At 41.8% G+C, this 12,835-nt stretch overlaps 1 protein-coding gene across 1 annotated transcript in view; it reads left to right on the top strand.

Annotated features, from left to right (window-relative positions):
- Positions 1 to 12,835, top strand: part of slc25a21 (solute carrier family 25 member 21) — a 139,563-nt gene that overhangs the window by 105,836 nt on the left and 20,892 nt on the right. The window contains exon 4 of the mRNA XM_084743074.1: positions 7,043 to 7,126. Within this exon, the coding sequence (XP_084599200.1) occupies positions 7,043 to 7,126 (84 nt within the window). The remainder of the gene's footprint in view (positions 1 to 7,042; positions 7,127 to 12,835) is intronic.

The following is a 12,835-nucleotide window of genomic DNA, read 5'->3' as shown; positions in this document are numbered from 1 at the left end:
CTTGTTTAGAAGTCATTGCGTAGCTGCACTGACTGGATTCATAATACTTCATGTCACTCATGCAACTCTTAAAAGAACTGGATCCAAGGTCCAGGATCTAACTGGCGTCCAGTAAAAGTGGCTATAGTCTGTACTGGTCTTAAGTCCTTAGATCTTACTCAGTAATACCAGTTTGTCTGAGAAAGATGTATATGTCAGATAAATGATGAAAGGAAAGCTAAATGGAGACAGAGGACAGAGAGAAAGATAAAGATAATGAGAGCCTTTAACTTCGATCCCTCTTTATCCATGAATGATAGGGCAGTGGTTTCTCTACATTTCCCCACATTCTGCTCATCAATTTAATTTAGTCATCAGTCATTATCATATGGTTCCGGTCTAAAATAAGTGTCCCCAAACACTTAAACTCATGAAATGACCAAAGTTTAAACAGAATAAAGGCTGTTTCAGGGAGTTGAAATTGCCCATTTTAAAGCAACAATAAATGCCTCTGTAAAATCTCATTTGTTTTTAGCGTTTGTGGGGCGCTTAGTGGCGCCCACAGCAGAGCTCTGTGTCTTGGCGTCTTGAGACAGGGCTGAGACAAGATGCAGTGTAGTAATAGTGACTCTCGGGTTTCCCTCTGGAAGCATGCAGGGCAGTTGTCTTCTGTCTGGGGCACACTGTGTTACAGCCAGTGGTTACCTGCTGTCAGGGGAGCCTCCACAATCCTGCAGCATCTCCTCACATCAAAGTGGCTGTTATTATCAGCGGGTTTTCCTGACCTAGCTTGTTTGGCCTGAAATCATCTGTCATGGCTTCTATTTTCCTCTGGCTCTTCCAGACAGATTTGCATCTTTCTGCTTCATTGAAACTGCAAACCAATCTAGGTCGGTTCTTGTTAAAGGGATAGTTCCGATTATTTGCTGTGAGGTTGTACTTGCTGATAATCATTGCATGAGCTACAATAAATTCCAGTCAGCATGCCTCCAGTTTGGAGAAGCAGTATTAGTACCAGCATGGAAGCCAATCAATGTGCTGCTGTGGACGGGGTCGGCTGCAAAATGTATTTTAGTCACAGTTGCTGGTCTGCTGTTGCCTCAATCTGTTTGTTATTGTTATTGTGTGACTTCAGTAAATCCAAAACATTATTTTCAAACACAAAAGTCACACAATAATACAAACTAACAGATCGAAGTGATGGCAGACCAGCAACAATTATGCTCTGAAAGGTAAAATTGCTGATTTGGCCGATGGAATGAGTGATATTTGGCTTACCTAACAGCAGTTTTCCATCAAAAAGGGCAGTTTTAATGACTGAAATACCCTCTGTTGCTGACCCTGTCCACAGCAGTACATTGCTTAGCTTCCGAAGTGGTAACCCTCTCGTGCCGGCATCTCCAGCATCTACTGTAGCTAATACACTCATTATTAATAAGTACCTCGTATAATCCCATGTTAAATAATTTGAACTATACTATACCTCTAAAGAGAGGTTCTTGAGGAATACTTGCAGAACTGCTGAAAAGGGAGTTTTTATGTTACTTTTACTTTTAAATCTGTGCGACTGCTATATACGTGCTATAATCAAAATTATAGCTCAGACATTAGCACCATAATTTCAGTTAACAGCGTTTGGCAGAGGTTAAGAGATCCCAGTTTAAACACCCAAGAAATCCTTTCTGTTATGCAACCACTTACTGGAAATGTCAGTAAGACTACTCATTTTTTCCACCTATCTGCTCCACTTCAGCATTAGTGGCTTTTTAAATTTGCTACAGTCCACTCTAACATATAGAGTGATCTGTCAGTCAATGAGATGTTTGTAATGCTCAAAACATCTGACTTTCAGTCATGGCCTGGCCCTGCCTAGCCTGTCCTCGTGCTGTTTTATGCAGCTCTTTTCCTGCTCTTCTATGGTAACACAGCCTGATCTCAGGTCACAGAGGTCACAGTATATGAGCAGACATCTGGACCAGCCAACATCACCATAGGGAATCAGAGGAGTCAGTTTTATCGGAGTGAGAAAGGATACAGAGTGACAGGGGGATGTCGTAGCTGCTTTAACAGCCGCTTTTTTCTCCCTTATCCTCACCACAGCCTCCTCCATAACCTGGGCTGTCCCAGGTACAGTAAGTTTGTGGTGCTGGTGTAACCTAACCTGGCCTGGTTCAGATCAAGCTCTGGCAGCCTGCCGTGTCACAAGCGCCAAAGGTTTATCACTTCCTCTCTACTCCCATGTTGCATCTTCTTCCCCTTGACTTTATTTTCCTATTCCTCTCTCCAAAGGTCTGTCTTTATTGGCCTTCTCCTGCCACGCTCAAACACTTTTTCCTTTAAAAGTTTTGTCATAGATTCAATCGATCAATATTTGCTTTCTTGTTTTTCATTGATGTTATTGTACAGCATTCCTGTCTCCTGCAAATTGCTTTTATAAACAATTCATTTGAAGTGGCAAATACATTTTGAGGGAACCGTATGATGAGGAACTTTTGTTAATACAGTTGGGTACCCAACTCTGTACTTTTAAAGGTAATGGCCAAATTATGTCGGTGCTACTGAGTACCACTTCACATGAATCAGTCTTTGCCAAATTTCAATATCTAAAAACATCTCTGGGTGAGTGTGTATTAGAGAGTATAGAGGAAAAAGAGAGAGCATTGTCAGCTGTGCAGCTTGTTTATATCATAGTGGAGTGAGCGAGTCAAGTGCAAGGGTGCAAAGCCCACCAAAAGTGGTCGCAAGTGTGGTTAAACTTTAAAAAACACAACTTAGCACACTCTAGCTAACTAGCTAGCTAACGATTCTTTTCAACATAGATGAGCCTAGTACATAGAATATTTAAGGACAGAAACAACAACAGGAAAATGAGAAAGTTGACCAAAATACTAAGGTTGCTGAACTGTTATTGGAGCACAGGGTAAAGGGCCAGGACTTTGGGAGGCTCAGTTATGAAAACTACTCAGTAATATTCAAACAATTTCTGGAAGATAGGACTTGTGCAGTTGAAATCAACACTATTACACTGCATTTTATGCTTTTGTCCAAAGCAAAGTGTAAATCATGTAGGACCAAAAGAGCTAGCTATCATCTAAAATTGTGAGTCTATCCCTTTGAAACAAACAACTAAAAGCATGTTCCATGCTATAGCAGAAATGCTCGACATCGAGTATGATACTTCTTTTTTCATACTCTTTTGTTCATCAACAATGAGTTGTCAAAACAAGCAACTATTTGATCCCAACAGACCCTTTTCATTTTTGGTTACACTGTTTTACCCTAAAGCACAATTGGATGGCTACAGTCACGCATTTGCCATGTTGGACTACTTAGGTCGGAAAAGTGCTCTTAACCTCATGTACCAATGCAATGGACTTCTACCATCTTTATGATCCCGCTCATTAAAATTAATTGTCTGGCTGTAAAAAATAGATTTCCCCTTTATGTTGCCTTCTGGATTGTCTTATGCACTTCAAATCTAACATGAGAAATTGCTTTCATCCTCTCCCCCTGGTGATTCAGTTCTTCTTTTTCTTCAGTCATATATTTTGTCTCTCTCTTTGTCAAAGCACTTGGCATTCCTGGAGTGAAGGCATGAGTAGATCAAGGCTCTTGCTGTAGCAACCAGTCCGAATACACAGAAACACACATAAATCATAATGCTCAAACTTGGACAAAATTGCACGATTTGAAATATTGCACAATAATAGATAGCATACCTGTTGTAGTTTAGGTAATTACTTTGCCCTCTATAGAGAGGGTGTTAATTTACATGTCGATCTGTCTGAATGGCTATAAATTGGATTTCATATCAGCCTTATTAGACCCTAAATTTTAAAGTGAGCAAGTCATCAAAATTGCTGAGTGCCACTGAGGGAATACCCCTCGTTTAATAGGGCGTATTTTTTAAGAGATCTCCTAAAAAGCATGGCCTGCCCCTTTTTAAAAAAGGCCCATCAAGCTCCTACCTTTTGATCAACCCAATAACCCCCCTACCCCCTTCCCATAGGCATTTTTTAACACCGTCATTAATGAGCCTCACCTCAACATCTCGTCTTCTCTGAGGTGACAGCCTGTCTTGTTGGTCCCCGGTTCGAGCCCATTACCACTGGGGTCTGGGAGCGGACACGGACCTTGTAACGCCCTCGAACACCGCGCTCCTGTCCATAAAAATACAAAGTCTGCTACTCCACCCTCATTTACCTTTTTGACTTCTTTGTGGACGCCTAGAGTTTGCACTTTTATAGGCAGTGGGGGTCAGGTGAACGAGGTCTTCAAGATTATTTACCCCGTTGTCTCATTCGCAGAAGCACCAACCTGCCCTCGCCTTCACCCTCACCTGGGCAGCTCTGGGCCTGTAAAACACAAACACAGGCAGAGTTGGATATGGGACGGAAATGAAAGGAGGGGGTACTCTTGATGAACTCACAGATCTCATCACCTCTGAGTATACTGTAACTCCACTAGCTTTTCACTGATGATTGAAGGAGATGCTTGGAGCAGTGTGCTTTAAAGAAGCCCCAGGGTTTTCCTTGAGTCTGCTGTCTGCAGAGTTACGATCCGCATGGCTGACTCCAAGGCCGAGTGAATCTGCCAGAGCCATAGAGGATATCTTGTGCTCTTCTTCAGCCAAACAATATATCGTCACTGAGGCCTTATTAAAAGAAACCAGAGCTTTTTGTCTGTACCTCAGAAACAGAACTATTGACTGAACCTTTGAGTCTGTTTGATCAACAGACCTGCATCTTGTCCGGAGCTAATCTCATATAGTACTGCACCAGTCGGTATCAGCTTTTTCTATGGCTTCATGCCAGTAACGGCCATGGCCAGAGGCATTATGTTTGTGGGTCATTCAATCCTTGTGAACACCTTGATGAGAATTTCTTCAAACTTTGCACAAATGATCACTTGGACTCAAGCAAGAAGTGATTAGATTTTGAGGATCAAAGGTCAAGGTCACAGTGACCTCACTAAACACATTTTGGCAATAACTCAAATTTATACACTGATTATGACAAAATTCCACACAAATATCTAATTGGGTTAATGATAAGGTGATAAACTTTTATATCCATAAAGTCATGTTGCTATCTATTAACACTGGGAGGCGGGATTTATGACTTGTACTACAGCCTTCCATTAGGGGGCAACAAAGATGTTTTGGTTCCACTTTTGGGGAACCGTGATCTGGTCCATCTCTAATATAAAGTATGAACAGACATGGATGCAACTTGACTGGTTGGCAGAGACATACAACTATGAGGCAGTAATTCTATTTTTTGACTGCTCTGTTTTATACAACCATTAACAGTTGACGTCTCACTCTTCTTTGAAGCAGTTGCTGCCCCTGTAGCAGCCATAGTTTGAAATCTTGTTTCAGCTGGAGATGACGTATGTGGGGGTCATGTTAATGTTGGTGGAACTTTGCAAACCTCTGCTGGTTGTATGGGTGTATCTGACAGTGAAGGTGACATTGCAGTAGGTTCTTCACCATCTGTTGCCACACAGGGATCCACACACCTCTAGTTTTCCACTGTTGGAAAGGCGACATTAGCAGCTTCTTAGCCAGGGGCCTGATGGTTCCCCTGCTGCCACAAGTTCTTCTGGTCCTCCCTATTATCTCCCACTCCCTGGGCCTTGCTGTTTGGTCCTTGGTTTTTATGACGGGGTAGGAGAGGGCCATGAGGAAATGAGGTGACCCCAGGGTCACGAGTGGAGTCAGGGGGCTGGAACCGGACCACAGCCCTGCCAACCCCACTCTCTCAAGGCCGGCTCGTGTCGAGGCAGGCAGAGCAAAGGAGACGGGGGAGACCGGGGACAGGGTCCCTTCCATCCTTGACCTCAGCATCATATGCCTTTAATTAAGCCAGATTTGAATATGTTTACAAGCCCCAGTAGTCTTAAATCTTCCGGGTCTTTGCTCGCCCCCTCTCCGTCCCCTCATACCCTGAGTCCTTCTTTTTCTTCTTCTCTTTAATATGGTGTCAGACATCTATTTATTATGCTGTTTTAACTGGTTTTCAGGAACGGGTTACAAGCTATTTGGGAATCCACCAAATAGGATTTGAGGGACACCCCTCTAAGATGTTAATCTGTTAGCGATATGAAAGGCTGCTCACCCCACTAAACCCCCCCCCTCCACTGGAACCCGGGGGCCCTTTATGGCCCCATCAGGCACCCGCATGGACGACTTACTGCTGACCTTGTGACCTGGCAGTTGAAGCCATATGAGGAGGGAATCTTTCTCTTGTCCCGTTCCTTCCAACTCTCCTCACTTCTGCCTCTGTTTCTCCCCCCAGAATACCTGATGGCCTTTACTATTTCAGTCAAATTCCTCAGGTCTCATCTAATACCATGTTTTCATTTATTTTTTTATTTGCTCAGATTGGTGGGTCAAAAATCACTGCATAATTTCATCAGACCATTTGGTTTAAAATGTTTTTTTTTGTTGGCATTCAGGAACTACGTCTAAGCCATGTGGCAGCATCTAATGAGATCTCTTCTTATCGTCTCAATACCTGAAACTCTTCATCTCTAACAGGCACCATTTATATTCATTCTTTCACCCCCAACCGGTCTCTCATGTAAAAGATTTACACACAGCTCACCAGTCTTTATTAGGGAGGTACCAGCGTGTTTGCTATACAACAAAAAGTCCTTCGACTGGCTCCATCATATTAAAAATTTACACGTAACTGAAGAGCTGTTACAATTGGCTTACTAGCATGTTAGCAGCCGAAAAGCCTCCTGCAAAAGGCCTGGTCCTGGGGAGTTGGGTGGCTAATTGGATCGGTTGGGTTAAATAAATGTTTGAGTTCTCCCCTGCGCTGGGGGGACCTGGTGGCAGGAGCCTCTCATCTCGGCAGAGGAAGAAAAAACGGCAGATGAAAGGGAAAGGGGAGGAAAATAAGGCGGGAAATTAGGTCATTTATAATAAGATCAAATTTGCTGTCAGTGTATTTTACACACATTTGTCACAATGTATATGGTTAAAAGTAGTTTGAATGTAGAGCTGCTAATATTTACAGTGATAGAAGCTTTAATGGTTACTTTTTTATTGCAGGTTTCAGATCCAAAGGGGAACCAGTGACCCAACAAGCTACAAGAGTCTGGGTGATTGCTTCAGGACCATCTTCCGCAACGAGGGGTAGGTTATCCACACAAGTTCTTGTCAGCAACAGGACAAAATAGAGTCAAAAATTAGTCATACATTTTCCTCAAAGCACCAATGATGTCAGTCCTGTTTCCCGTGTGCAGGGAAGGAGCAAATATTTTAACCACCTAAAAAAAAAAGCTTGGATAATAAAAATCAATGTCAGTTTAAGTGCACACTATATTTAGAATATTTTCACCGCTTTACTTTTCCATCAGACAGCCATTTCTCACAGGAAACCCCTGTTATGTAAGCCCAGTATCACTCTTTCCAAAGCCACCAGAGTCCTTTGGCAAAATCAGCAACTTTGCCTTACAGAACACAGTTGCTGGTCTACTGCTGCCTCCGTCCATTAGTTTGTTCACGTTACTGTGTGACCTCTGTGTTTTAAATGGTTTGCTCTGATTCACGGAAGTCACTCAGGCAGCGGTAGACCACCAGCTCCTATGTTATGCAATAACATGTAAAATGAACGATTTTGCCAATGGAGTCTGGTTGAGCAATATTTGGCTTATATAATGGTGGTTTCCCGACAAAAAAGCTGTCAGAGAGCAAGGTAAATAAGTGAAAATTTTCTAAATATAGCATACACTTGATCTTTTTAAGTGTCTAAATCAGTTTTGCTGCTGACCCTGTCCACATCACAACATTGCTTACTTTCTGTGCTGGTACTTCCCTTTGCTTCTCTAAACTGGGAGCAAGCCAACCAGCATCTACTGGAAGTAATACACTTACAATGAAGTACCTCATACAACACCAACCTCCCTTTAGCTGGTATTTGCTGATGGTGTAGCTTCCATATTAATGTATGTTTAAACACCTTCATGTTATTGTCAAATATAGAGTAATGTGGAAAACGTGCAGGTGTGGATACATACAGTCTGTAGTTAAAAATATTATAACTAGTGCTGCTGTTATTCAAATGCTACTAACAGCTGGTGGCCTAGTTGGTGGAAGCTGTTACAGGTTTGCATTCTTTAAAACAGCCGTTGTGTCTGTCAGCAGCCCACAGAAATGTCCTGCAGCAAGCCGCTGAACATGCCTTATCACTCATTGCACCTCACATTGGATGAGAGTGCAGCTGTTATTAGCTTAAAACACAAATCTAAAACTTTCACAACTAACTGAAGACAGTCCTGCGGCCGCACTCCCTCCTCCTCTGCCTGCCCAGTGACAGGACTGTGAGACAGTGCAGGTGCAGGAGAAAGTGGCTGCCACTCGCTCTGTTTACGGCGAGTCGACAGCTTTACAGCGGATATAAAGTTGATCTGCTGCGAGGTGTGAGCGAGTGCGCGGCAAGAGAGAGGCCGGCCAGTGACAGTTGGAAATTGTACGCTGGCGGCAGTTCAACAGACACGGCTATCCTGCTACAGTAGCTGTGCCCTCTTCACCCCACACACACCCGCACACTCTCACACACGGTGAAATTTAATGCCTTTGTGCCTGCATGTTTTCTGGGTGTGTCCTTTGGGAGTAGGTCCACATGAATTTCCAGAGAACTATGTGACACAATAAAACGTTTGCCAAATTACACAGCATCTGCACCATCAACTATGACAGCTATTTGACTGTAAGCTCACGTTAACAAAGCCGTGGTATGTGTCGGAGAGTCCCAGTAGACGGATGATCCACTTTCTTGTCGACCAATTATCACTTACAGTATATTTTTGCTGAGGCTGTAATCACTCCCCAGTAGCACGTTGAGGATTACCTCCAGGCCAAACCACTTAGTTATAACTTATACAAATAGTGTTAGGCCCCACTGTTGTAGAATTATTATTAAAAATAAACATCTCCCGTCAGCTCATGGCAAGACCGAGCTAACACCAGGCCTCACTTCTCTCTGAGGTGATGAGGGAGGAAACCTGAGCTCCCAGCTCGACCTCGCTGATTAAACTGAGGAAAGACATGGAAATGTACACATATCAGACACCATCTTTAAAGGGGACCTCTAATGCTTTTCCCTGTTTTCTATTTAAATTCATCTTTTTCAGCCCCTTAATGACATTCATCATAAGGAGGAAGTGCTCAAATATATACAAAATACAGCTGGCCTGAAAGCCCCCTCACTAATGGTTAAAACCATAAACCAGCACAAAAATTAGCTTTTTTTTTTTTTTTGTATGATGGTCAGGTACACCAAGCTGATTATTCTGGGGAGTCACAAATCAAAAAGGTTTAGTTTCACTGCTTTTAAACGCTGAAGTCACACACAAGCACAAGCAAACTAGCAGATCAAGGCAGTGGTAGACCAGCAACTACACTGTTCTGTGAGGTAAAATTTTTGCCCAAGGAGTCTGCTCGATTTGGAGAGATTGATAGTTGTGTCAAATAACGAGGTAAATGTATGTAGAAGTAATCCCTCTGAGCAAAACACTCAGGTTTCAGACTGCTCTGAATGCACTGTTTCCAACATTTTTTCTGCTTTCTTTATATGGTCATCTCCTTCAGACACGCAGCCTGCACAACACGCCCACCAGTCAGTCTGTCTCCCCTTGACTTTCCCTGCTCAGGATTATGTTCTTGTTTAGTTTGTCTCACAGAAAGTGTTTTTTTCGGTTGTGAAGCAGTTAAATATTGTCGGGTTTTCTTTCTGATGGCCTGTGGCTGCTCAACTCTGTGATTTACAGAGTTTCTGATTGACAGATATCTTTACTTGTTGCTTAAGTAACTGCTACAGCTAATTAGCTGTGCGCTCCCCTTGTGTTTGATTTCCCTGATTGGGAAGAATCAAATGCATGTAGGCTAACTGAGCTAACTAGCAATTAGCAGTTGAAGTAGCTATTTGTCTGTCAGGAAACTCCGTAAATCACCTAAAGCTGAGGCAGAGCAGCTGGAAGACAGCGAGATAAACAGAAAATTTTTTCTGCTTAAAATATGATCCAGTTTTACCAAATTCAGTGAATGAAGTTATAGTAAGTAATAAGTAATAAGAAGCAGGAGCACTTTCACTCGCACATGTTTTTGCAACATAATTCTTGTCTCGTTTGTGGTATGATAAACAGTAAATAAACAGCATTAATTCCATTCATTTGCCGATATTGCTGTGCTCCATGCTATGACGGTGTTTTGAAGCACTCATTGCTGTAGTCTTGTATCACCAGAGTAATCTCTGAGCTAGTAACTAGCCGCCTAGTGGCTAAAGTAGCTAACCACTAACAAGTAAAACCTTCTATCCATCAGAAAACTCTGCAATGTAAATAGCCGAACACTGAGGCAGAGCACAAGGACAACATGGGGGAAGACCAGAAAATATTTTCCGTTTCCTACGGAGTCTGCAGTTGCAGAGGTCACAAGTAGAGGGTGCTGCCCCTCAGCTGGCTTCCAGGAAGTTGGCCAACTGGTGAATGGTGGGGTTGTAGGGAGGGCGACCTTAAAGAGACTGGGTCTAAAATGGCTTGTTTCAGACAGATGGTGAATAAAGGGGCTGCATAAAGGGCCAGTACAAAATAATTAGGATGTTTTTGAACTGTGAATCATGCAAAGCTACTCTAGTAGAGTCTCAGAATGAAAATACAGGACTGGACATGAGCATAAAAGGTTCTCTTTAAGGCGGTTTGAAGCCTGGACAAAATAAGTAATAGGCTTGACTTTTTATGTAGCAGAAAGAAACATTTTACTCAGTTGAAGTAAAGAAATGACTGTTATAGTGTGGGTTATTTTTCTTATAAACTCCAAATTCTACATTAGGTTGTTATTAAATCTGGAAAATATAGCATGAAATCCTCTAGCTGTGCTCATATGTGTGTGACAGTGTGAACTATGCTCACCAACACTTGGTTGGTGTATTGCCTTACAGGCCACGCTCCGTTTTTCTGTTGCATGTGGGTGTAGCAGCATGAGCATGTGTTAAGTGTTTCCGTCTGGAGGGAAACAAAAAGACTCTATTCTCGAGCATTCTTTACCAGTGTGGTATCCAGAGACTGGGTCGGGACCCAAAGCACGGCCACAAGAATATTAAAAGGGTCCATGCATTACAGCAGAGAGTGTTGGCTTGCGTACAGTAGATCAATGACTAATGCCTGGAACTAGTGCAGGGTTGAGGGCGGGGAGTGGGATGGGGGTGGGTTGACTCCAGCTGGGACCACCCATACAAAAAATATCTACATTCATGGAAGTATGAAGAAGTGCAGATAAGCGTGTCCACCAGATTACATGTGTTTCACCACAGTAACACAGGCATGGTTTTTATAAAGCAACAATCAGGTTAAAGGAACAGTTTGACATTTTGGGAAACACGTTTATTTGCTTCTTTGCCAAGAGTTGCATTGTTTTTTTCACATCAGTATTTACACAGATTACACAAGATACAGCATGTTGATTTGTGAGCTTTGGAGAGTCTTGTAGACAGATTTTCTAGCAGAGTTACTATCTCTGTAGTTTTCATCAGTTTTTATTTTTATTTTGTTTTTAATTTTTATTATAAATTCAGTTTAGTTTCAGTTAGTTTTAGTTACTTTTTCTAGTTCATTTTAGTTTTTGAATCTTAAAACTATTCTTTAGAATGTTTGGTTTTAGTTTAGTTTCAGTGTTTAGTTTTAGTTTTTCTTATTATAAAATGCCTCTTTGTCAGTAAAATCGTCAGTAAAATGAAGTGAGGCCAGCAGAGAATACCGACAAAGATAATGGCAGAGTGCATTGCCATGACAGCAATGCACTTGGGAACTGGATGTCACATGAGCATGAGCATGAGCAATCTGGGCAATGAGAGAAACTTAATGGCAAAAAATGTTGGAATAACCAGTAAGAACACTGAACATTTATTTAATTTATTTGATTTATTTCACACACAGTATAACCTCACTCAAAACATGTAAATAAATAACTTAAATCTTCAACAAATTGCAACAAATTCACCAAAATAAACATTTTATCACCATAGGTTCATCATGTCATAGCAGGAAATAAGTTCTCCTGCAATAATCAATTCAAATCCATACATATCACATTTAATCAAACTTTTTTTGCTTACTTTATATGTGAATTAATAATCATTCTTATCTCATGTTATGCATCATAAACCTAAAGCAGACGTGTTGTTTATGCCTTCTCTACCTTGTCACTGGAAATTCTGTTCTGTCGCCCCTGTCAGTGACAATGTCAAGGTTACAGTAGACACTGGGAAAGGGAAAATATTTGCAGATGAAGCATGCCGGTTGTTTACGTGTTAAAATGTTCCCTGGAGGTTCATATTTCCCATGGATGTCTTCACAGCACCAATGTGAAAATTATCAAGTCTGCTGCTGACAATAATTGTATTCAAAAGGCTTTTTTTTTTTTGCACTGTCAAGAAGTCAGAATTTGTGCTCAACTGATTATTTATATTATATTATAATATTTTATACTGTTATGGGCCTGTTTATTTAATAGGTTGTCTGTGTAGTTCTGTCAGTATTATGCTGCTCTCCAGATGGATAGAGGCTGTTAAAAAAGGAAAGGTTTATGAAAATGAAAGACAAATCATACACACACAAACACACACACAGACACACACACACACACACGTCCATCTTGCCCCCCCTCTTCCCTCGCTTTGTGTCAGGAGGCCATTTGTTTAGGAAAGCCAAAAAGGGACTTAGTGTGTACTTTACATTGGAAATCAAATTAGGATTCAAATGAAGGCCACTCACTAGAGGCCATATTTGTTCTGTAACAAATTTCACTCCTTCTTCATCACCTGGCGGCTCCCCAGCCTGACCACAC

Source organism: Lutjanus erythropterus, chromosome 18 (genome assembly GCF_056507025.1).
Source record: "Lutjanus erythropterus isolate fLutEry1 chromosome 18, fLutEry1.hap2, whole genome shotgun sequence".
Lineage (NCBI taxonomy): Eukaryota > Metazoa > Chordata > Actinopteri > Lutjaniformes > Lutjanidae > Lutjanus > Lutjanus erythropterus.
The sequence above is the reverse complement of the archived record's forward strand: the minus strand, read 5'-3'. Positions and strand labels throughout refer to the sequence as shown.